The 27,446-nt window shown below is 40.8% G+C and overlaps 1 protein-coding gene across 14 annotated transcripts in view; it reads right to left on the reverse strand.

The window, feature by feature from the left end:
- The window catches only part of SLC4A7 (solute carrier family 4 member 7), a 551,990-nt gene that overhangs the window by 450,955 nt on the left and 73,589 nt on the right, over nt 1–27,446 (reverse strand). For all 14 annotated transcript variants that reach the window (XM_063452201.1, XM_063452205.1, XM_063452204.1 and 11 more), the window contains exons 2-5: nt 25,949–26,030; nt 14,509–14,652; nt 12,632–12,770; nt 8,299–8,459 (exon numbers count right to left, since the gene is read on the reverse strand). In XM_063452201.1, coding sequence (XP_063308271.1) covers nt 8,299–8,459; nt 12,632–12,770; nt 14,509–14,652; nt 25,949–26,030 — 526 coding nt within the window. The remainder of the gene's footprint in view (nt 1–8,298; nt 8,460–12,631; nt 12,771–14,508; nt 14,653–25,948; nt 26,031–27,446) is intronic.

Below are 27,446 nucleotides of genomic sequence, written 5' to 3' on the forward strand. Positions count from 1 at the left end.
CACAAATGTATTTCTTAAAATTGGAAGAAAAAAAAAAAAAGCTTTTTCAACAGTGTTTTGTTGTGTTTGTGAGGGCGCAAACTTCTAAAAGCTTATTTTCGCACATTTTTTAAAGACTCTGGCCTGAAAATATTGAACTGTCACCATTACTGGCAATTTTTACAGCATTTCAGTTTCCCCCTGGAATAATAAGGAAGGGGGAGCATGACTGCTGCCCAAGATTGTGGGCTGGGTTAAGGTAGATACATTTGTGTCTAAAGTTGTGGTTCTTAAGGAAAGGGAGAGGGAGGGGACTTACCAGTCAGCAGGATCAGTTAGGGCTCCTGACTGTTTTCCCACCCTCCCACCCTGTTTCTGGTGTCGTGGCTTGTGTCTTGTTTCTCGTTCTTTGTGTTGTCACAGCACAGAATAAAAAAGGAACTTTGGGGAGACGACAGCCTGCACGGAGCTGATGGCGAGGAGCCGGCTGTCGAGGCTCATGGTACAGAATTTGGGAGAACTGCCTGTTGGGAAACATCTGGCAGAGTTGGACTGAGTTAAAATTGTTATATTAAATAAAGCTGTGGCCAATGCCCTTATCCACAAGAATTAGGTGTCACGTGTATTATTGGGGGGCAACGGGTTTTGGTCGAGGACTGGTTGGGTCAGCAGTTATTCAACTATGAGACAGCACAAGCAACTATTCTTCTTTACAAGAGCCAGTTCTCCAGGATCTATATTTAAAAGCGAGACAATTTAAAACAATATTTTATAAGCATTCAGAGTGTTTAGTGGCTAGTTTTTACATTTTTATTAGCTATCCCTTAAAAAGTTTAAACTACGAGATCACAAAAGCCAGCACATGGGGGAGGGAGCCGAACTGCATGCAGACCAGACGTACTCAGCTAGAGCTCCGGCGTCTGAACCTCAATATTGGGGATTATTCCTGGGCCACTCAATCTCACTGACCACAATCACCACTAATCTTGTCACATGGTCATAGCTGTACCTGGGGATACCGTTTAAGTGTCTCTCCGGCGTTAGATAGTCTGAATCGAGGCTTGCGACCTACACGAGTCTGAGCCGTGGGGAGAGGACCGCTCTCCCGGCTCTCTGGTTAACGGTGTGATCCATATCTCTAGTTGTCCCCTCCCCATTTGGACCGGCGGGGGTTATCCCAGTCCCCACTGGCCCACTCGCCCTACTTTGACTGCCTGCAAGCTGCTGACACAGCACTGGTCTCACTGAGGCAAACAAGATGGCGGAACCATACTTACCTCAGCAGCAAACGGTACAGCCTCACCAGAGTGCAATTGACCGACTGATATAGCGCGTCGACCTAACCTTTGACCGATTCTGGGAAAAATTACAAGCCCAAATGCAGGCAGCACCGGCTTGGAGATGGAAGAGGGAGCCGGATGGAGACGGCAAGGAGTAGGTGGGCCCCCACCGGGCACTACTTCCACAAGCGCACTAGCCTGCCCGGGCTGAGAACCGACAGAGATACATTCCCTCTGCATTGACCACGGAGGCTGAAGAAGCACCATTACCACCGGCCACGGCGCTACAAATGTCTGCTAAATGAGCTACTTACAGGTGCCTCATCCCAGGGCCCAATTTAGCCTTGTACTGCAGAGAACTCGAGATATAATTTTTTCCCAAGTAAGTAGCTCTAGCAGACATTTGGCTTTTAGAGTAGGACCTGCCAAAGATGGGGTACATTACTTATGCAATGTATGCTCATATAATGTAACTAAACCCCCATTATTTTTTGCCTAGATTAGGTGTTTTTAAAAAAACAAAACAAAATCTGTCAGCCCCAAAGTTGCTGTTTAGTAGATAAGGGAGTGCACTGGATTTTCATTTTTAGAGACACACTGACAGAGACACACTGACAGTCATTGACAGAGACACACACACACAAACTGCAAAGGTGAATAGTCAGTGTAGGACCGACCTAAGAGGATTGCCTTGACGTGGCAGGTGGGCTTGCATCTAATCCCCTACTGTTCTCCATCTATACTGCCTCCCTTGGTAAACTCATTAGCTTCTTTGGCTTCCAATATCATTTCTATGCAGATGACACGCAAATCTACCTGTCCTCTCCTGATCTCTCCCCGTCCCTCTTGACTAGTGTCTCTGACTGCCTCTCTGCCATTTCTAACTGAATGGCTGCACACTTCCTTAAACTAAACTTGAAATTCTGGTCTTTCCTCCCTCAATTGTTGTTACTTCTGTGTCTCCCTCCCTCCAAGTCACCGGTGCTACCATCAGCTCCACCACGCAGGCTCGCTGCCTAGGTGTTATCTTTGACTCCGACCTCTCCTTCAAGCCTTCTCCACACAAAGATTTTTTTTATTTTAATTGAAGTCCACTCAGTCTCCATACCTTTGGGAGAGCTGAGTGGATGTTTCCCTGGGGTCCAGTGGGGCTGCTCTCTCTTCCTGCGTGAGAGAGAGCGGTGATCTACCTGCAGATCCCTCGCGCTCTCTGTGGTGATGCCGGACTGACATTATATTCCGTCTCCCAGCATCATTAAACAGCGTGAGGGAGCTGCGTGTATATTATTGCTCCCTCACAAGCCGCCTACAATGCCTCCGCAGGTGGCCACCTCAAAGTGCCGACATCCCAGGCGCCAGGGAGAAATTTTGCCATGGCGACCTGGAGCCTGGGCTTTGTTGAGCGTTGATTTAGGGTACAAGATGCTTGTGCATGCTTTACCCCGAAGTGCATAACTTTTGAATTTTTCTACATTAAATTTCATCTGCCATCTGCCATTTGAGTGCCCAGTTCCCCAGTATATCTAAATCCCTCTGCAGCAAAGTAATATCTTGCACACATTGTATTACTTTACAGAGTTTTGTGTCATTTGCAAACACTGAAACATGACTTTCAATGCCTATTTCAAAAATATTTATATGCTACATTGAATGCTGCCGCCAGACTGATTTTCCGCTCCAGTCGGTCCTCTCACACCTCACCCCTCTGTCATTCCTTACATTGGCTTCCTGTATCCTATAGGAATCAATTCAAAGTGCTAATCCAGTGCTAACCTATAAAGCATTAAACAATTCTAGCCCCTCTTATATCTCTTCAGAGATCCATAGGTATGCCCCTTCTTGGTCTCTCCCCTCTGCCCTGACCTTCTCCTGTTCGCTGCTCGCACTCGTTCGGCCAACTCATGCTTGCAGGACTTTTCACTAGCGGTTCCCTTCCTATGGAATAGCCTGCCTACCTCCATCAGACTCTTCCCTAGTCTTCAGTCATGTAAGAAGTGCCTCAAAACTCATCTCTTTAGGAAAGCTTATGGCCTCCCAGATTAACCTCCACCTCACATACCTGTCTCTTGCTCTCTTCTATAGGGCAGTGCTTTACTCTCTCCTTCAGCTCTGCTTCTCTCCCACCTTATTTGATTGCTATTTCCTGTGCTAATGTGTTTTATGCCCCACCTCCTATAGACTATAAGCACCTTTGAGCAGGGTCCTCTTCAACCTACCGTTCCTGTAAGTTTTCTTGTAATTGTCTTATTTATCGGAAAATCTCCCTCCTTTATAATAGTGTAAAGCGCTACAGAATCTGTTGGCGCTATATAAATGGCAATAATAATAATAATAAACCAAGGGACTTATTCACTAAAGTGATAAATAAAAGAGCATTGAAAGTGATGTCAAAATTAAGGCCAGAGTAGACGCAATGAAAGCATAGCTGACTTAGAGAAATGTTCCAGTTCGGCTATTTTGACCTTAAATCTTAAATTCACTTTGAATTTACTCTAGTGAATAACCCTGCTCCTTGCAATGGGTTACATTGCACCCTTAAAAATCAAAGAGTTCTACTAAGTATGGCAAAGCAGCAGAACAAACAATACAAACAAAAGCAGCCTATGCACATTGGTTTTTAGCTTGATAACATTGTGGGACACAATCCCACTGAATCAAGGGTTGCTTGCTCTTTTGTTTTTGATTGTTTATGTAAGTATTACACCCTATCATAATAAAATGTCATTATGCATTTAAACAAGCTAGCGTTTAACGTGGGAACGCCATCCTAGTACTGACATAACCATTATATTTCATTGCTGAGCACATTTGCTTTAATACCCGCAGTGAATTAAATATAATTTCTGTTGTTGTATAATTGTAATAAATGTTCATTACACACAGCTTTTTTAAAGTGCCATGAAATACACTGCAACAGAACAGGAATGCATGTTTAAAGTAACAAAGCAACAATTTATATTCTGATAAAATGTCAGCGAAGAATTCAAGTTTTGTTCTAAGCACTGACACTGATCAGCTACAGCCTTAAAACCACTGACAGGTGAAGTGAATAACATTGAATATATCTTTACAATGTCCTTACAATGTCAAGGGGTGGGATATATTAGGTAGCAAGTGAACAGTCAGTTCTTGAATTGCATGTGTTGGAAGCAGGAAAAATGGGCAAGCAAACTGATCTGAGTGACTTTAACACCCCTTCATGGCACTGGTGTTCCCTAAAGGTAGAGGCCTCTTTCAGCGGGATTATTTATCCTGTCACACTGCCAGAATTGTTCTGTAATGGTTTGAGGGATATGCAAAGAGTTCAAGGAGTTGATTCGGTCTCCAAATGCCCCAAATCTCAATCTGAGTGAGCACGTCTGTGTTATGTGCTGGAACAACAAATCTAATCCATGGGGGCCCAAACTTGAAACTTGCAGGACTTAAATAATACGTTGCTAATGTCTTGGTGCCTGATACCACAGGACACATTGGGAGTACATGCCTTGACGCATCAGAGTTGTTTTGGCAGCACATGGTGGACCTACACAATATTAGGCAGGTGGTTTAATGTTGTGGCTGATCAGTGTATTTTTTACTGGAAACTGCATGGTGCTTAGAGTTTCCTGGAAACATTAATTTCAGACAGTAGATTATAGTGGCAGTGAATTGCAAAAAGAAGAAGAAAGTTCACCAAGGCTGTCAATCAAGAACTTAGTTACAGGGTGCTTAGATCAATATTGTTTATACTGCGCACGCAGCAAGCAAATTCCCAACATACAGAAAGGAAGATTCTCTCTCTTCCTGGAATGCACAAAATGCACAGGTCACAGCTCTGCGGGTAGGAAAACACAACTTAGTTCATTAAACAGTGAACAGCCCTGTCTATAAATTGATAGTTACCACAGTATGGCTGCTATAAGTTTACCATGCAGTTTACATCATCCTACGTGATGACTAGAACTGCCGGTACTGGATAAACTTACAACAAAAAACAAAGAAAAGAGTTACCTGCGCACTATCCCAAATCCCTATACATATTTAGACATATGGAGGTTTTTAGTTCCACTCCAATGGCCATTATTATTATTATGTTATTATTTATATAGCGCCATCAAATTCCTCAGCGCTTTACAATGGGTGGACGAACAGATATGCAGTTGTAACAAGACTAGTTGGACACACATGAACAGAGGGGTTGAGGGCCCTGCTCAATGAGCTTACATTCTAGAGGGAGTGGGGTAAAGTGACACAGAAAGGTAAGGATAGTATTAGACTAGTGACAGCTGCAAGAGAGGAATCAGTCGGGAGCTATTAACAGCTTAATAGATACACTTTTATGAAGAAGTGGGTTTTTAATGATTTTTTTGAAGGAGTGGAGACTGGGTGAGCATCTAACGTAGGAGGGAAGCGAGTTCCACAGGAAACGGTACAGCCCTTGAAACGTCTTGAAGGCGAGCATCAGAGGTGGGAGAACGGACAAAAGATAGACGTAAGTCTTCAGCAGAGCGTAAGGGCCTAGATGGGACATAGGGAGGATAGATAGGTGGGAGCAGCATTATGCAGATATTTGAAAGCAAGAACCAGAATTTTAGATTGAGCCCTATATCTTACAGGAAGCCAATGTAGGGGCTGACAGAAGGGTGAGGCATGGGAGGTGCAGGCAGACAGGAAGATGAGCCTCGCTGCCGCATTCATTATGGACTGTAACGGAGCAAGTTGGGAGCACGTAAGACCACTAAGAAGCGGATTACAGTAGTCAAGGCGAGAAAGGACAGTTGAATGGACCAGCACCTTAGTCGCAACTGGCGTTAAGTAGGGTCGGATGCGCGCAATGTTTTTTGAGATGAAAACGACAGGATTTGGCGATAGACTGAACATGAGGCTTGAAGGAGAGGTCGGAGTCAAAGAGAACACCTAGGCAGCGAGCCTGCGTGGTGGAGCTGATGGTAGCACCATTGACTTGGAGGGAGACAGACACAGGAGTAACAACACTTGAGGGAGGAAAGACCAGAATTTCAAGTTTAGTTCAAGGAAGTGGGCAGCCATTCAGTTAGAAATGGCAGAGAGGCAGTCAGAGACACTAGTCAAGAGAGACGGGGAGAGATCAGGAGAGGACAGGTAGATTTGCGTGTCATCTTCATAGAAATGATATTGGAAGCCAAAGGAGCTAATGAGTTTACCAAGGGAGGCAGTATAGATGGAGAACAGTAGGGGATTAGATGCAAGCCCACCTGCCACGTCAAGACAAACCTCTTAGGTCGGTCCTACACTGACTATTCACCTTGCAGTCTTGCTCCAGGCAAACAAATATCTAATGAGACAGAGAGGGGTATTTTTCTAAACCCCTACATAATTCTTGACCCTTAATAGGGAACACATGGGCTGGGCGGTAGCACTGTAACATAGATAAAGGTGGATAAAGGTAGTTTTTCATAAACCCATAATTGACAGAGCTTTATGGGAAAAGGTCAGCACCTGAGCCCAAAATGAGAAGCCCCTGATTGAAGTGTCTCCTCCTAGTGAGCAGGAGTCTGCCAACATCTGCAGACAGACCCACTAGACCAGGGGAACCAAAAAGGTAGATTCCAAGATGTTGTAGAACTACAACTCCCTTGATGCTTTGCATACATTCAGAGTGCTTTTAGAATGATAAAGCATCATGGAAGCTTTGTTGTAAATTATCTGGGGATCTACCTTTTGGGAACCCCTGCACTAGACAGTGTCCTGAGTGACACATTAAAGTTAAGCAAATTAAATTATCTTTGATTTATTGTGTTGACATATTCTTGAATACATTATCTTAATAATGCATTAAAAGTAAGGTCAACTAGACAATCACATTAAGAATATGCCTGTGGGTTTACTATCTAGAATTTATAGCACTTTAAAAATTATAATCAGAAAATAGAATGCATAAATGCTTCTAATATCACTAAGCTTTTGAAAATTTGAAAATTTCCCACTTTCAAATCTCTTTTACACAATTAGTGTAAAAGAGATGTGGGCTTAACTACTTTGGCACACCCTAAAGCACAGTGGAAGTGGAACATCTAAGCTAAAACAAAATTAAAGGGACATACAAGACAGTAAGTGTGTAATTATTAATGAAGGATTGTTTGCAAGTTAAAAGAACACTATAGGATCAGGAACACAAACATGTTTTCCTGACCCTATAGTGTTAAAACCACAATCTAGCCCTCCTGAATCCCATTTGCCCCCTAAATATAGCAAAATCTTACTTTAATTGCAGTCTGCTGCTGCTGGTTCTGCCCCTGACATCATCAGAAGTGTTGAACAAAGGCTAAACACAATGCTTTCCCATTGAAAAGGCTGAGATTGTCAAGAAGGCAGATCAAGGGCAGATCCAGTACAAGCCAAATACAGCCCTGGCCAATCAGCATCTCCTCATAGAGGTACATTGAATCAATGCATCTCTATGAGGAAAGTTCAATGTCTCCATGCAAAGGGTGGAGACACTGAATGTCAGTGCTGCACACTGTTCAGCACTACCCCAGGGAGCACCTTTAGTAGCCATCTGAGGAGTGGCCAGTGGAGTTATCCATAGACTGTTATGTAAACACTGCATCTTCTTTGAAAAGTGTTTACTGCAAAAAGCCTGAAGGGAATAATTAAACTCACAAGAACAAATACAATTAGCTGTAGTTGTTATGGTGACTATAGTGCCCCTTTAAGAAACCAACTGTTCCATAGCTCCACTTCCAAAGTGATGGGTCAGTGGTGCGACACCTTTGGGGTAGTTTTATATAAGAGGATTAACTATATTTTCTATCTATCTGCATGCCTGCAAAGTATCATGGGAAGTGTACATTTCTCAGACCGCAATATCTTGCAGAGCCATGAAGCCTTAGACATTGCCTGTTGAAAGAAGGTATGCTTGGAGAACGAATATACAATGAAGATTTGCTACAGATTCAAAACCCTTTCAAGGAAAAATAAGTTGCGGTGACAGCTCCCCGTAGAGGCACAACTTATAGGAAATGTGCCTCAGACTGACTATTGTGCCAACAAAGTACAGGAAAATAGAACAAAACCTAACCTGCAATTTCTTCAATTGTGCTGGCTCTCATATCCAACATCACCGTGCCATTGAGAATACAGCTTCTTAGTTCAAAGAGGCTGTGTAGAGACAAAGTAGCCACATAGGGTTTACTCCATCTGTCACCGCCATCTTCAACATCTTCTTCAAATTTGAGCCACCTGAAAAAAAAAAGATTGCTTTATAAACTTATTTCATAAACTTGGAACATAAAAAGTAAATACATACATGCCTGGTCTGACAGACGTCAGTAGTTGTTATAAACTGGCTTTATCTAACCCATACTTTCCAATATAAAATGGATGGAATCCAAGATGGGCAAGTGGGTAGGGAAAAAAGAGCATAAGACTGGCACACGTACATTGCAGGATAACTATAGTCTGTCTGGCTAGCTCTACCTAAACAGTTCTGCTGTAGTCTCTGAGCAGTTAAAAACACCATGCTTGATGACGAAGAAGAAGGCGGATTTGGTAGCTGCAACAACAATGTCTCTGCACTGGAAATAAGGTGAGTAAAATAAACTTAAATAGAAGATTATATTACATATATATATATAAATATATATATATATATATATAAAATATATATACCAAAAAGCTTGGACTCCAGACGTGGTGAATATTTAATGCCTGGTTCAGTAAATACAAATTAAACCGCACGCCGAGGACTTCCAGATAAAGTATAAAAAGTAACTTTTAATTACATTTACATGATCCATAAAATATTGATGTTTCAGTCCCCCTCAGGGAACTTTCATCAGAACAATAGAACATATTCAGGACTATAGGTTCCATTTAAAGGGATACTGTAGTGCCAGTAATGCAAAGCTGTATTCCTGGCACTACCGCTCCCCTTGATTTCTCCCCCTCACGCTCTACCCTCCCTGGTAAAAAAAAAAAAAAGAAACCTTTTATTTTCTTTCCTTTTTCTAGCGCTGATGTCCCTCGACGTTGGGTCGATGCTCTGCCCCCTTCTCCGTCCCGCAACGAATCAATGCTTCCGTATGCTGTCAGCTGATATTGATTCACAACTGCTTTCCATCCCTTCCCTCTCATGTCCCTCACTGGCCATTTCCATATATAACACTACCCTCACCTCTGCCTTGAAAGCTGCAGCCCTGCTCCAAACATGCACCTCGAGGAGGACACGCCCCCAACCGTGGCATAGTAAATCAACACGCTACCTGCAAAGATGCTGTTGTGCTGAATGCTCCTGGAGGAAGTCCCGCACCCAGGCACACTATCTCCAAAATAGATTCATTCATATTGTGTTCATACAGCGCAGCCCTTGCCATCACCAAACAGTCCTACTTTTCCTCTCTCATTAGTTCATGCTCCCGCAATCCCAGGCGTCTCTTTGACACCCTTAACTCACTTCTTTGCCCTGCTGTGGCCAACCCCAAAACTAACCTTACAACTGAGAACTTTGCATGCTACTTTACCGACAAGATTAAACAGCTAAGGAAATAATTCTCCCCACCTTGCCATTTTCTTTCTCAACCATACATAGATTATGCCTTTCCTCTCCTTCAGACTTTCTCCCCAGCTATTGAACAAGAGGTAGATGCGCTTCTCCTTTCCTCTCGCCCCACCACTTGCCCGCTCGATCCTGTCCCATCTCACCTTATCAGATCTCTGTCCCTCTGTCTTGTGCCTTCTTTAACTGATCTCTCTCTTCTGACCATAAACATGCCACTGTAGTACCTATCCTGAAAAAAACATCTCTTGATCTGTCCTCCCCCTCTAACTATCGTCCCATATCCCTACTCCCTTTTTCCTCAAAGTTTCTGGAAAGACTTGTCTTTACCCATATGTCTCACTTCCTCAATTCCAACTCTCTCATTGACCCTCTTCAATCTGGCTTTCGCACTCTCCACTCTACTGAGACTGCTCTTATCAAAGTTACTAACGACCTAATCGCAGCTAAATCCAAAGGCCACTACTCCATACTAATTCTTCTTGACCTCTCTGCTGCCCTTGACACCGTTAATCATGCTCCACTTCTTCAAACTCTTCCATCACTCGGTCTCTGTTACTCTGTCCTCTCGTTTTCCTCTTATATATTCAGTGTCTCCTTTTCTAATGATACCTCCTCCCCTCATCCTGTCTAGGTTTGAGTCCACCAAGTCTCTGTCCTTGGTCCCCTTCTATTTTCTCTTTATACTGCCTCTCTCAGCAAACTTATTACCTCATTTGGATTCCACTACCACCTGCACGCTGATGACACCAAGCTATATCTCTCCTCCCCAGACCCCTCCCCTGCCTTCCAGCAACATGTCACTGCCTTTCTTCCATCTCTGATTAAATGTCCTCTCGCTTTCTGAAACTCCCTCTCTCTGAAACTAAACTCTTCTTTCACTCTCCCTTCAAGTAAGTGGTATCCACATCAATCCATCCTTGCAAGCACGCCGTCTTGGCATCATACTTGATTCTGGCCTCACCTTTGAGCCTCATATCTAGTATGTTGCCAAATCCTATAGATTCCCCCTTAAAAACATAGCCCGCATCCACACCTTTCTTACACAAGATGCTACCAAGGAGCTTGTCCATGCTCTAGTAATTTCCCGCAAGGATTATTGTAACCCTCTCCTAATTAGTCTTCCCAAAAGCTGTATTGCCCCGCTACAGTCTGTAATGAATGCTGACGCCAAACTGATTTTCCTCTCTAGTCTGTCCTCTCACACCTCACCCCTCTGTCAGTCTTTACATTGGCTTCCTGTATCCTATAGGAGTCAATTCAAAGTGCTAACTCATACCTATGAAGCACTTAATATTTCTAGCCCCTCTTCACAGATCCATAGGTATGCCCCTTCTCTGTCTCTCCGCTCTGCCCATGACCATCTCCTGTCTGCTACTCACACCCGTACGGCCAACTCATGCTTGCAGGACTTCTCGCAGACGGCACCCTTCCTATGGAATAGCCTGCCTACCGCCATCAGACTCTCCCCTAGTCTTCAATCGTTTAAGAAGTGCCTCAAAACCCATCTCTTTAGGAAAGCTTATGGCCTCCCAGAGTAACCTCTACCTCACATACCTGTCTCTTGCTCTCTCCTAAAGGGCAGCACTCTACTCTCTCCTCCAGCTCTTTTTCACTCCCACCTTATTTGATTGCTATTTCCTGTCCTATGCTATTTCCTGTTCCTGTGTTTTATACCTCAGCTCCTATAGACTGTAAGCTCGTTTGAGCAGGCTCCTCTTCAACCTATCGTTCCTGTACGTTTTTTGTAATTGTCCTGTTTATTGTTACATCCCCCCTCTCATAATATTGTAACGCGTTGCGGAATCTGTTGCCACTATATAAATGGCAATAATAATAATAATAATAATAATAATATGCAGAAAATTCTTATACATTGCAGCACTAAGTGCAAAAGGGACAGTGCACCCAGACCACTTCAATCAGCTGAAGTGGTCTAGTTGCCTACAGTGTCCCTTTAACATTTGAGTCTTTGTTTTAACTAGTTTATCAAATAAATAAACATATATTAAACAACAACTACCAACATAATGCTGTAAATCTTCTTTGACAGCCATCATCCTGTTGAATGCTAAATGAGTTTCTAAGCAAGGTGTATATTGACTAGGCAGAGAATAGAAGTCATTTGAAAACGGAATTGCAAAACTGAGGCCAAAATAGCTAATCTGGTTTTAAATTAAAAAAAACAAAATCCAAGACAGATGCCAAATTTACACAGAATTCAAATTCGCTCTGGTTAAAGGCTGACTAATGATGCTCCAGTGATGCTGCCAGAGTTGGTGTTACATCTCCAGAAGCAGAGGAGTTAAACTCTGTATGTGCAGCGTCATAGTGAAATCTTGCACACATAGACTCCAACCGCAATGACAACTTTAAATCAGTGAAGTGGTCCTGGTGCTTGGAGTAACTCTTTAAAGATTTACTTTGTCATTTTTATTGAGAGTCCTGTGCACTTTTGAGCATATCTTCAAATCATCACCAGCTTGGTGGGTCCGGTGGACAGGTTTGAAGAGCACTGTGAAATAATGGCCACTGTAAACTACTAAGTGCTAAATAGTATTCAGAAACTCTATATAAATGTATGGTTCTTGAAAAGTTAACTTTAAAGGTTATGACGAAAAAAAAAGATATAAAACAAGCTCATAGAATTTTACGAACATATTAATACAGAGGAGCGTTATAAACTGACATTTACCATACGGTCCGTCTGAACATCTAAAAGAAACATTCTATTTTTGGTTAGTGGAATGTAAACATAAACTCAACATGCGAAGTGAGCTGCACAGCTACAGGTTATGAAAAGCGATGCTTTACATGGTAGCACATCTTGACTACATAACAAACCAGTAAACCTTACCGAGCTGTTTCCTTCCATTCACATTCTTCACCGTCCCGAAAACAGAGCTCGTCCATTTCAGTAAAAAGGTCATGAGGTATGTGCTCTTCATCGTCATCCTCTGTTCCAAGGATAAACTGAACACGCTGCGAAGGAGTGTCTGAACGGATTAAAAAAAAAATGAAAATAAATAAATAAATAAATATATATATATATATATATATATGTATATATATACACAATTATTGTACATTTTACAAAAGTAAACTAACAGATATATATCACAATCTATAAGGAACGTCAAATTAAATAAAATTTACAATTGGACTATATTATAGTATATAACATTATACTATAACTGCAATTTCCCCAGTCCAGTCCCCTGTCATGGCCAGTGACGAAAAAATAATACTCAAAACCAGGTGGAGGCTCTCAACTATACCCACATGCCATGTATGGCAGATGTGGGGCAATGTCCATGCCCTGTTTGAGTCTGTTATTTTAGTTTATACAAAAGCTTTAGTGTCCCTATAGCCTGTGAGGTTGTTGATTTTAGGTACCATTGCCACAGGTCAAAACTATGCCTGACTGTATCCATATTTAACTGAAACCATATATAATGTTTAGGCTTCACGGGACACAAAGGTTTGAAGCAGTGTTCAATGGCAGTGTTAATTGTTTGATTATATGTTAAAAAGGGAAATCTTGAAATTCTGGCACGGTTGTCCATAATGGATGGAACGATGAGGCACACAGAGTATAATTAAGTGTGTTGTGGGATGGAAGAGAAGGAAGGGTCGCGAAATACGCAAGGACTACAGCCAGCCAGGCTTGACCAATTATGCTTTCTTTAGCTAGGACTATAATCATGATGCCCAAACACAAGCTACATGGTGTATTGTGCCAGGACCAAATTATATGATGTGTATATTTTAATAAAAAGACTAGTGAAAGTGGTAAAACGTGGTTAATTAACTTGTTGTGACTTGATAGTGCATGCCATTTTGGGGGATTGCCAAAAAAAATTCTCAGAGAGTGGAAACATAACATTTTAATGTCAAAATGTACAAGTTATATTAAAAAATAGTATACTTCTATCTGCTTCTGGTTAAACATATTTTAAGCATTTAATGACATACAGTGCCTTTTCCAACGTTACTAGTGACACGTGCAAGATTTTACTTGTGGATTTTCAAGGTTGAGGAGAACAGAGGAGCTAACATTTGCTAGAGGCAAGGGTTAATAACTTCGCTGTCCACTAGCCATCACCAAGTACAAATTGAGTCATGGCAAAAGGAGCTAGTTAATTTTGGTTTGCATATCACATATGGCCACCTGGTATGAGGTAGGCAGAGACTTTTAGTTTATTTGGTTGGTGCATGATCACAGCGGAAGGCCTAGTCGCATGTCTACTTCACTTGAATAAAATGTACTTTTCAGTGGGATAGATGCCATTTCAGCATTCCTACAATTTTCCTGTTTGAGAATGGTGTTATGGTGTATTAGTATTAGTCATACCACTGTAATGCTTCGCTTGTTTTCTTTCCTTTTTTTTTCTACCCTTACATAAATGCTTCATTGAATAACCCCCCTTCCCAAAAAGTAAAAAAAAAAAGAAAATTCTATTTTTTAGACATCAGTAAAAGGAACTTAAAGTGAGAAGGAAAGGAAAGTGAGACTTTTAATGACAAGTAGAAAAACACTGGAATTCGTTCACAGAAAAAGAAGAAAATGTGTTAAGTGTTCTTGAAGATGGTATAGATTTAAGTCTGAATTTTTAGACAATTAAAAAAAAAAGAATAGGGTAAGTGATAAGTTAAACAATTTGTAGAAATCTCACTACCTGGTGCTAAAAAAGTTGAAAGAATTTCTACAACTGCATTGATCACAATAATTACCATGACTGGGAGATTCTCGTCCATCATCTTTATCATTTTCTCGTTCTCTCCTTCTCCGGTGATGCCTGTGGCCACGGTGCCTGTGACGCCTCCGTGTCTGCCTGCCAAGTGGTACATGGACGCCAATGTAAACTGCTCGGTGACCTTTATGAAAGATTAAATTAGAAAAGGATTTATTTGTGAATACATGCGTTAAAAATATCCTGAAGATCCTACAAAACCTAGAATAAACAAATACAATTATCTGTTTTTTATGTCATTTTACACAACATTTTGAGAGGCGAAAAGGGGAGACAAAGGGAATGTCACCATGATCACACTGTGCCCTATTGTGGTACTATAAGAATTAAAAAGGGACACACACATAGCTCTATTGATTTAAAAATTGATATACATGGTGTAGAGAATTGTAGACTCACACAGGTCCAAATGATTGATATAAATACATACATACAAGAATGTGTTATAATATGATATACCTTTAACAAGGCCATAAATATGTTTAAGGATTAAGTTCCACAAACATTACAACCCAGCAACTACCATCATGAATCAAACTGGTTAAAAGAACACTATAGGGTCAGGAACACAACTATGTATTCCTGACCCTATAGTGCTAAACCCACCATTTAGGTGGCTCGCTCCCCCCACCCCCCTCCTCTAGTCCCCTTAAAAGTAATTAAATCTCACCTTATTTCCAGTGCCAGGTGGCCCTGCCGGCACCAGCCCCGCCCCCTTGGTGACATCATCAGAAGGGGCAGGGCCAAATGCAGTTTTGGCCAATCAGCACCTCCTTATAGAGATGCATTGAAGCAATGCATCTCTATGAGGAAAATTAAGCCTCCCCATTCAGAGCGTGGAGACGCTGAAACGCAGTGCTGCCTACTGTGCAGCACTGAGCCAGGAAGCACCTCCAGTGGCCATCTTAGGAGTGGCCACTTGGAGGTGTCCCTAGGGGCAATATAAACACTGCCTTTTCTCTGAAAAGGCAGTGTTTGAATAAAAATGCCTGCATATAATGATTATATCAACCAGAACAAGCTGTAGTTGTTCTGGTGACTATAGTGTCCCTAAAGTAGTAATCTACTTCCACATTAGCTAAACAGAAGTAGAGGGCCAGGGACTCTAGACTCTTGGGAGAGTCATGTTTATTGCCAAATCACCTCAAAGTATTTGACATAAACCACATGAATGGTGTCCCCAAGCTCTATGCACTCTAACCACTACAATGAGCTGTAGTAGAGATGGCGTTTAATGTGCTCCTTTATCCGTTAAAAACTAATTTTAATATATATTTATATTTTTGAAAATTTCAATAAAGAATAACGTACATTAAAAAATTAGAAAACACAATTAATGACACCAAGTCTTCATCTCGTTTTAAAAGCAATTGACAAACCTGTAGTGTCATAGCAGAACTACATCACGCTGAATATTGAGCAGAGGGAGTACCAGTTTAAAGATTTACCTAATATGTCAGCATGAATAAAACGATATAACTAGCAACTCTTACAAATTCAGGCCTCGCCATTTCAGCCATGATAAATAAACCTTTTTTTTGTCTTGTTTGGGAGTATAAAACATAAGAGATTTTCCTAGACACTAAAGTTTTGAGACTGGTTGATTGCTGAGGTTCTGGATTTGGATACTCATACAGCCAGTAAACCAATCTCTCTTGAACCACTTGGACATTACATACATATTACTTGAACACAGACAGTGTATCTGAGAGTAATTTCAGACATTTCACTCTACATGTATCTAATTATAGCCTCTATCTATACTATCAGGGAGGCCACAAAGTTTGCTGTTCGGCCATGTGTGTGTGTTTATGTTCTAAGAAAGAAATCCCCAAACTTTAGTGTAGAAACCTTAGGTTTAGAAATTCTAAATCAATCTGTTAGAACCACATACATTTAAAAGACTGAAGACTATTAAAAGAAAAACGTTGAAGTTCTAATTTTCAACACAAACTTTATGTGATACAATAAAAAGCTCAGTTTTCCTATGTTGCCAATGTTTCCTATACATATGCTGGCTGCTCAGAATACATGTATTGTATATCTCTCCCTTAATAGACATTTATATAAGTTTACGACTTGCACTTGGTAAATGTTTACTCTACACTGGGAACATTTTGATGTGCCTTCTGGAGTTTTGTTTTTTGTGTGTGTTTGTTTTTAATTAAAGCTTATTTTCATGGACAAGGAGGTTTAATGGTTAACTGTGCCATATACTGTAAATCTGGATTATTTTATGTCGCCACTGCTAGTTTATTTTTAGGTAACCCCCTCCTCCTCCTCCTGAGCGAACTATTTCACAGAAGTAATAGAGAGTTCTCGTTACTGTATGTGACCAGTTGCTTAGGGACCACTGACTATTTAGGACAGGGGAACTATTCACTTAGGATAAATGAATTAGACATTCCATCATCTAGATACATTGGGGAGATTTTAAAGTATTGAGACCAGGGGTTTTGAAAACACACAGATCCCAGAAAATACTGGACCAAAGAAGAAGAGGCCCTTAGGAACAGCGGACTGGACATTTCCTCATGGGAGAATAACAGAGTAACTGGGCTAAGGAACCCACTATCTTATTATTATATCTCCATTCCAGCAGTCTGTGTGGGAATAGGTAGTGACATTACAGAGCTCCTGCCGAGTATATTAAAAAGTTACTCCAACCACCATGACCACTTTGAAATGTGGTCACTTGGAGATTTGAAATGGTCATGGTGGTAAGAGTCAGTATGCCCAATGTTTCAGCTTGAAACATTGCACATACAGATATATTTTTAATTATGTGCTTGGGGCTAGCTGCACCCCTAGCACATGTGACATTGGCAGCACAGTCTGTTGTCAGAGCGCACTTCACATAGAAATCATCCCCTTGCTTGCATGCAGAGAGCCTACAAATGAAACTAGCTCTCCACTCCCACCTTCCCACCCACTCTGCACTCCATCCCGCCTTCCCCTGTTCCACATTAAAAAACACCCTCCCTCCTCCCCAATCACTCTCTTCCTTGGCCCGGAGTAAGCACATGCACTCTGAGCTGGTAAATGGTCCAATCATAGGATTCCAGATATGTAAAAATTAAGAGGTGAGGCATTACCCCGAATGCCCAATAGGGCATATTAAACAGAAAAGGTCCCCCTCTCTCAAAACGATTAGAGTAATATTTTAATAAAGGACATTGGGGCCGCTACAGAAAGCTTTACAGAGGGACAAAAGGTTTAAGCATTGTCCCTACTATAGACGCCCATAGACGGACAGCAGTGTGACCTCTAGTTTGTTGTAGGGCTGAGAAGTAATTAATAATGGAGGTTGCACATACTTCGAGGGTTTAGGGTTTTTTGCCGGGTAAATAATGCAATGGAAAGGTATAATGTTAGCTAATGAGGATTTAAAGCAGGTGAGTTGTGGTGTGATTTTTGTGTTGCCCAAAACTAAGGTGCAGAACATAGTATGGAGTTCATTTTTTATTATTTTTTTGCTCCCAAGGGCTGGTGGGTGTTCTCTTAACAGCGATAAGTTGTGTTTGTCAATAGCAATGGATAAATATTTCACAATATGTTTCCCCCCGAGAAGTCATTTCCTTACTGCCGCAGCATTGAAGTCTGTTTAAAGTGAATGGTTTACATACGTTACCACATCACAGTTGCTGTAGGCGCTCAGTAACCTCAGTAATGTGATTTTCGAGCAGTTGATAGAATTACAGTAATCAGGAATAAGAGTTCTAAACGTAATCAATCTTAAAAATGTAACAATGCACCTCACAGCAAAACAGTAATACTTTCTTAAAGAATCAAGAAAACAATCATAGGAAAAGTAAAAAAAAAAAAAAAAGGTGTTTGCCAAAGAAACATTTTGTGATAGATTACATAGAAATATAAACAGAAAAAGCATTGCATTACCAGTGCAACAGGAAGGGCAATGCATGCACGGAACAGTATGTCAGCAGAGAAAAATGTATAGATGGGGGGTGGATGTTCTAATAAATTGCAGTTACAGGAAATTCTCACATCAGCAGGTTACATATTATAACAAAACTACAAAAGCATAAAATGTGGCATACAGTATACCCTCCTGAGTCTTTAAAATAAAAAAGAGTGATTGTTATCTTCACCTTTGCTATCTAGACGTCACTCAATGCTTAGCCAGACCTAATATGATCATTTGTACTGCCATCAGAACCCAGTACTGTAGCAGTAGTGTATGTGGACATGATAACAGATGTATTTTTCATTAGCACAGACTGGTTGGTAAATACACCTATATTCATGCAATCAGACATGGCATGCACTACTTTAAGACAACTGTCCATTTCAAAAGCTTTAGCTCTGTAGCCTGAAAAATGCAGGTAAATAACATGTTGTTTTTATATTTACTTTATTTGTCTTTCTTATGCTTTTTGCACTCACTCCAAGCGGGACACTGATCTAACCAATCAGTGTCCTATCCCTAGGAATGCTGGAAAACCCTCACAGTGTCACATGTGCAGTTAGAAGAGCTCTTCACCTTGCAACATCCTAAAAGGGGGGAAGAGAGTAAGTCTGCACACTGCACATCTGCACAGCTTGTGCAGTCAGCCTGATCCGTGTGACATCTGCATAATAAACAGAAACACAACTATGGAAAACCTGGACATGTTTCGTATCTAATAGATGACAATTTTTCAGCAAGTCTTGCTGAAAATGTATTGTTAAGTAGATGCAAAACTTCTCCCGTTTTTCCCTATTTTTGTTTCTGTTAGTTTTTTTGTTCGTTCAATGTTTTGGTGCATGGAAACTATGATATTTTGCATGTTCTTTCATGTATACTGCCTTGTGTATCTATGTGTGCACAATATAAAAGCAGGTAAATGCTTCAATGTTCCCTTTGATTTCCTAGGTGTTTTTATGAGCGTGCGGTTCTTCTATGTTTAGATCATGTGCTTCGTGGAACACAATTACAAACACCAAATAACCCAGAGTCAAGCAGTCAGGCAGTCAAGTGAGTAATATGTTTTCTATACACCACATGGAGTTATAATTTATTTTTTGTTTGGGGTGCAGCGGTCTTTTGTTAGATAGTTTTGCTAAGCGTTGCACCCATCAGCTTATATAAAATAATCCATGTTGTATATCAGCTCTGCTCTTGATGCTATAAACCCATACTACACACAAGAAATTCAGCTCTCTAGTTTCAGAATGCCCCTATCTCCCGTGTTATTCAATAAAGACTCGCTTTCAAGACGAAAAAAGGCCCGAGAAAGAGAAGATGTTTGAAGTTGTCATTTCAGTCAATCTATCACACCATGCATTGTATAACAGTATTCATACAGGACAAAAGCCCAATCAGCCTGCCAGTCTGACTGCATGCTTGTCAGTGTTAGCAGGTATGTAATAAATAAGTGAATATGTTTTTAAACTTTAATAGATCATTCCATACTTTTGTTTGACTGAAACTGTAAATCACAAAGGCAATAAAAATCCAGCTATGACAAAAAGCTCAGCTCAGTAGTTTGGTTTACAAGGTTATTGCAACCCAAAACTGTGCTCTATTAAAACATTGTTTTGGGTTGTTGTTAGCATTTGGTTTCTCCTGAAAAAATTAAAAATAAAGAAATAAAAGGAAATCCTCGGGGGGCAGAGCCTACTGCCGAGACAAGCGGTCACAAGGACTGAGAGCTCTGAGGCAAAAACGGGGAAAAAACGAAAAAACCTAGGCTGCAAGCCCTCAAACTACAACAGCGACACTCTATACCCCCCCTGCATGCCATGGGGTGAAAAACCAAAAAATTACCTAAAGAAAAAAACAATCCGGGACTCACAATTGGGGACATGTGGAGACAGGCCCGCGAGGCAAACGAGACCAATATGGCGGCACTCAACGGCAGCTGCTCCGACTTTTCTGATGATCTATCCGGAGAGGAATGTCTGCCAGCCCCCACACTGGGTAAGCCGACACAGCCGACTAACGTTAACCCAGACACCGCTCCAGTGACTATAGCAGTCCTCACAAGGCTACTTGCAGGCCATCACAAAGACTTGCATGAGGATATCACGGCCTTAAGGGGCGACCTGAAGGGTCTGACTACCCGCTTAAATGCGCTGGAATGCACAACCGGCACCACCGCTCAGGACCTTGGGGAACTCAAACAGGCCGTACGAGATCTTCAACGGCAACAAAAATTACATGAACACCGTATGGCGGAGCAGGAAGATGCCGGAAGACGAGATAACTTGAAAATCAGAGGGATCTCTCAAACGATCCCCGACACAGATTTACCACAAGTTGTCAAGCGTCTACTTGCCACTATACTACCACCCGCAAAGGCTAACAAGATGGCCCTCGCCAACATTTTCAAAATCCCAAAACCGCCTAAAGCGCCAACCGAAGCCACGCGAGACGTTATGCTTGCCTTCCAAACCAGGAGGGATAAAATGGCGGTCCAAGCCGCCCTGAGGGGCAAGACACCACACCAATTTGATGGGATGGCGGTGAGCTTCTTTGCCGACCTCTCGAGAGACACCCTGGCCTGGCGGCGTTAAACAACGCTCACGGCACAGATAAGACACGCCATACTGATCACACAACAGGGTGCACTCTGGGGTATGAACGGTACGAACTGGGCCTGACAGACCAAGCACTGCCCCAACATGACGACCCACCACGGGGTAACGCGAGCCTACGAGCGACACATCAGCACCAACAGCAGCCCTGATCCCCCGGGGGTCCCTGGCCCCACATAACAGTGCTTACGCTCCTAAGGTCGCTACTCTTAGGGGAAAACCTTACCCCCCCCCCCCCCCCCGCCTTACCCACCAAAGACGCACTACAGCGCTTCCCCACTAAAGAAGCCGCTTCACCAGCGTTACACATTACCCAGCGACAGCAGTTTGGGATAAATCCTCTCCCCCACAGGGTATGATGACTCAACTCAGGTCCCTATTGTTAAGCTTAATTATGCCAGCATGTTCCCTTATATGTACAGGGCTCTTTTAGCCGAATGTCTTCCTGCTTTAAAACAAAATATAAGTTATCTAGCGTTATACAAAAAACTTCAAAAAGTGCTACTAGTCTAACATAGTACTTGCTACATTAGAACATGTGCAGTTTATCTACAATGTATTTATGACCATGCAGCGCAGGCACTGCCAGCCTACTAAACAACGTTTTTTTTTTTAGCTTTGACACCGACTATATGTTACCCATGTTTTAATGTTCCACCTAACCGTATACCACGTCTTCTTGCTACTGTAATACCAACACATATAAAAATGTGCAACCTTCTCCAATGCATAATTTAATGTTACATACGCTAGGGACAAAAACCATGCGGCCACATGCCCGGAATGTCCCACCTTAAACTGGCTCAATTACCCCCCCCCCCCCCCCCCCTCCTTGCATCCACAATAGAGTTAACACTAAAAGTTTAACCCTGGAGGGGGTGGCGCCCACTGGGGCACAATCAGCCCAACAGCATAAGAATACCCCAGTATTGAGTTTAACAGATGTGCCCCAGAGGGATGTTATTGTTGTACTTCATCAGTTGTACTGTCCTGTTACTAAAACAAAAATCCTCACTCTGCATTTTTTCTTACCAAAGCCAATGTGAATACTGTACTAACTGTCTGCTTCAATGATAGGGCGGTAGCCCACTTGTTGTATTACTTGCATGCAGAGTGATCAAATAAAGAATAAAAAAAAAAAAAAAAAAGGAAATCCTCACCTTCGATGCAGTGTCAAGCCCAAGTTCTCTCTGCAGCCCAGTCCTACCTTGGTAACAATACTCTCCCTCACTAGAGACGAGGAAGGTCCAAAAGGCAGGGATGATGGGAGACTTTGGGCAGCACAGAGAGAAATCGTGCTGTCATTGGTCCATGCTACGCATGCAGATGATAGAGGCCCAACATGCGTAGCATTAGCCATTTTAGTTCTGGGATGGAAAATGAGGCTGTCAGCGGTGGAGTTACACCTGTAGCAGCAATGTGCTAGAATTTAATTGAAATGCTGCAAACACGAGTCCAAGTACCAGAACCACTTCAAATCAGTGAAGTAGTCATGGTGTTTGGAGGAACATTTTGAATTTGGAAGTCAGCTCTCAATTAATCGCTCGTTGTATCATAAATATTCCCAAAATAAAAACATATAAAAATAAAATGAAACACTAGCTATCTATTATATAATGTATGAATAAGGAATAATTTTTATGTTTAATAGCTAATGTTCTACTTTATTATGTACCGGTATTTATACTTCTTTTGTAAAACATTAGACAGTCACGAAAAGAGATGAGACAGCTCCTCTTAAACTTAAAAAGGAATGTATAATGTAATCACTGGATAAACTGCCTCACAGTACTTTCCTGATAAGGTAATAACTTCATTGTATAAATCAGATAAAGGGAGCAGGGCAAAAACGGAGTACACACATTGACTTCTGAGTTTATTTGTTATTTAAGATCCATGCCAGATCTGCCAATAACACAATGCCACAAAGAGTTTAGGGGTTCAGCCCACATATCAAACACAAATAAATAAGTATTTAAATCATATTGCAGTGCTAACTAAAATATTGAAACAGGCTGCTAGGATCTAAATTTAGGGATTTGATTATTAAAATAAGCAAGTAACATGTATACGTATATTATAAATAATAATATTATTATTATTAATAATAATACGGCAGGTTTTTGTCACATTTTGCGTATATGTTAACCTTGCGTGTTCAGTTGGGTTCTGTGGGGCATAAGCAACTTCAACAACTAGCAACGATCAATTACAAGTGATTGGGTCAACTTAATGACAGTGCCGCTTTAATGACAGTTGCTTTTTCAATCACCCTAGATTGCAATAAAAGAAGTCCCTGTCGAATGTATATTTGCAGTCATGAGTAGGTTCCTTACCGATGTCTCACTAGAAGTTATCACAGAAAAGCATACATTTGAGGGGAGTTACTTGACCCAGTTTAGGCAGTACGTTTTGCAGTTCGCATGTTTACGTGCTATGTTAAAAACAGACTAGGAGCCATTAATGTTTTGGAACTTTGTAAACACCAAGCTGAAGCACGAAACGGCTAAATGGTTTAACTAAACACACAATCTTTTGCTTAAGACAGGTGATCTTAAGTAGTTTGGGAAGATTGGAGACTTAATGTACACTTAATGTACAAAAGACAAATATTGTATTTTTTAAACAATAACTTGAAGCAACAGTTTCTTGCTGCCTCAACGCAGTTACTCCAAGCACCATGAACTTTAGTGATTTGAAGTGGTCATGGTGCCTGGAGTTTGTATATGCAGGGTTTCGTTATGAAACACTGCAGATACAGAGTTAAAGCCCTTTGCTGACCTAGGTGTAACACCGCCTTTAGGTGGCATCATAACTGCATCATAAGGCAGTCTTAAAGAAATGTTCTGGGTTGGCTAAATTCTCACACACTGTAGATCAGTGTTTTTGATTGAAGAAACCATTTAAAGGAACACTATTGGGTCAGGAACATAAACATGTATTCCTGACCCTATAGTGTTGAAACCACCATCTAGCCCTCCCGGGGCCCCTCATGCCTCCATATATATAGCAAAATCTTACTCGTATTCAAGCCTGAAGCTGTAGCTCTGCATGCTGTTTGCCTCGGATAAACAAGCTGTCTGCTGACATCATCAGAAGTGTTCACAGAGAAAATGTGAAACTGCACTCAGACCCTTCATTCCAAGGTATCCCTGGGTGCTAAACTGGATCAGTCCCAGTACCAAGAGGCCAAATATGTAATAGAAATGCAAAAAGTAATCCAGGCACTCCAGAGTATCCAATACAAAGGCAATTTATTGAACCCACAATCCAAAACAAAGTTTCAACAATAAGGTCTTTGTCAAGCTATTAAACACATAAACAGCAAGCAATATATAGGTGTACAAATAATTAACAAGTGACCAAACATGTGATTTAATCTTGTTAAATCACATATTTGGTCAGACAATATGTTTGGTCACTTGTTAATTATTTCTACACCCATATTTTGCTTGCTGTTTATGTGTTTGATAGCTTGACAAAGACCTTAGGGTCAAAATGTTTTTTTGAATCGTGGGTTCAATAAATTGCCTTTGTATTGGATACTCTGGAGTGCCTGGATTACTTTTTGCATTTCTATCATCAGAAGTGTTGGCCTGATCCAATCACAATGCTTCTCCATAGGATTGGCTGAGACGACAAGGATCAGGGGCAGAGCCAGCACAATTCAAACACAGCCCTGGCCAATCAGCATCTCCTCATAGAGATGAATTGAATCAATGAATCTCTATGAGGAAAGTTCAGGGTCTGCATGCAGAGGGAGGAGACACTGAATGTGTGGATGCATTTTAGGCACCCATGACCCAGGAAGGATCTCTAACAGCCATCTGAGGAGTGGCCAGTGAAGTTATCACTAGGCTGTAATGTAAACACTGCATTTTCTCTGAAAAGACAGTTTTTACAGCAAAAAGCCTGAAGGTAATGATTCTACTCACCAGAACAAATTAAATAAGCTGTAGTTGTTCTGGTGACTAAAGTGTCCCTTTAATAATTGAATAATGCTGGGATAAATAATAGTTTCCCTATGGCATTTTCATGTTTGCGGTGACATTGACTTCCATCATGCATTGAAAGTGATAAGATGAACCATGTAAATACAAAACTAAAAGTAAACCTACTTTTTAATCAAAATTTTAATCAAATAAAATCACAGATTTTTAATCAAATAAAATCACAGTCTCATAGCTAACTTTAAACTAGCTATTGGGTTCTGCAAATATCTCAGTAGTGCAATTTCTTCTTAAACATAACTGTGCTTGTCTTGTTTAGCCATTTCATTTAAAAATATTTATATTAGGGCATAACATTTTAAGAAAAATGAGTGCCTATGCGGTCTTACAAATTTTTATGTAATTTATGTATTTATGTAACTCACGTATTTATGTTACTTGTAAAAAATAAATATCTGAAAATAAAAAAGAATTTACTCTGTGTCTGATTGTTGTGTTAAATGCATGCTTTCCTTCATTAAATGTACTAAAAGTCTTACATTAATGGTCTAAATTTTACACCAATGCAGGACAAACAATACAGAAAAAAATACTCCACAGTTTTTAAAATATAAAAAATAATTTCAAAAAAATGAAATACTTATTGATATCTTTGGTCCTCTAATGAATGAAACATCAATACACATATATGTAAGTAATGAAAAAAGTTTTGCCTCATCATTAAGTTACTGTGGAAAACGTGTAGGAGGCTAATTATGTCCCAAGGGTATGGCAATAGGACAGAGGACACTTCCTATTACACTGGTCTGTAAGCGGCTTACTGTGACAGTACTTGTGCTAACACAAAGCTGATGCCTGATGCACATATTTCCAGGACAACTGACTTGACACATAATGACTTCTAAATAATAATCTGCTCAGATCGCCACTTACTTTCTAGCTCTTCTTTCTCAAAATTTGTGTTGACTGTAGAGCTAGTTTTTCCAAGGTCCACCACAGCTTCTTCATCATTACCCTGGAAAACAAAGTGGGGGGGGGGGGGGGGGGATTTAATGTTTGAAGTTTAAATTCAGGCTAAAAACAAACAAATGGTTGTCTATATTTTCACTGGAAATATTTTTTTGTTACCCTGTTGGGGCATGCTCCACCTTTTAGCCAAGAATGGTCATACTACCTACAAGATCCTAGAAGACCTATATTTTCCTGCACTAATCGTTTATGATAATATTCACATGCACGGTCATAAATGTTAATGAAAAATTACACTCTTGGACTTTATTCATGATCTTTGGTAGAGATTAGGTCTTGAAACCAATAGGACGAAATACAGAAAGAGTAGAACTAAAGATTTGCGGGTGGTGGTAAGTTATGAACTTAGAAAACACATAAACCCATAACTCCTGAAATATTTCAAATGCAAGCTAACATATAAAAGAATGGTTAATATTTGCTCACGAGGGAGGCATATGAAGTCATGGCATGATAAAAGCCAAGAACAAAAAAATCTACTGTTAAATGATATTATGCAATGACCACTTCTACAAACACTCTTGTGTTAAATTAGAGGGGCAAAGGTGAAGTGGTAGAGGTTAACACAGTGAGGGAGTTTAGGCATGCATGGGATAGGCATAAGGCTATCCTAACTATAAGAGAAGACCAGGGACTAATGAAAGTATTTAGAAAATTGGGCAGGCTAGATGGGCAGAATGGTTCTTATCTGCCGTCACATTCTACGGGTTCTATGTTGCTGACATTACTTATTTCTTGTTATTATACAGGTATAAACCCTACTGTTCAGATAGTTTGCACACACATTGAATGCATAAACACTAAAAACCTATTTTAAAAGGTCTGCTATACAAACAAGAGGTCTGCCCTCTGCACCAACATTGTGCATTGCTCAAATATGTTTGTGAATATCGGCAAAATGTCATCTAGTTATATGTTTATATTTAGGATATAAAATGTCTCTTTCATGGGGCATTACCAAATGGATTTTCGTTTTGACCATCAAATAGGTTTAATGTGTTTAGTAATTCATTTTGGCTTTTCATATGAAAATTAATATAGTGGGAGAAATGTAAATAATGTCTCATGGCACTTAAGATGTTTTGTTTCTCTAATCATTCTATTTCTTAGGCATCTGTTACAGTGCATTTGGCCTTGATGCTGGCTAACATTTCTGTGGCTTGTGAAATGGTGCACTGATATCTGAAAGGTTATTCTAGCTTGTGAACTTTAGACGGCACTGACACCCCCTTGCAAATGACATTCACTATGTACTCTGGCAACACTTTCCAAAACATAAGAGCACAAACTTACTACGTGTCACGAAAAAGGCTGAGCATAAACAGTAGAAAACAAAATTACAATTATCGGTTATTTTCTTAGCTTAAGCAGACAAAAAAATAATAACTAGAAAAGCTACAAT

This window comes from Pelobates fuscus, chromosome 4 (assembly GCF_036172605.1).
Source record: "Pelobates fuscus isolate aPelFus1 chromosome 4, aPelFus1.pri, whole genome shotgun sequence".
Classification (NCBI taxonomy): Eukaryota; Metazoa; Chordata; class Amphibia; order Anura; family Pelobatidae; genus Pelobates; species Pelobates fuscus.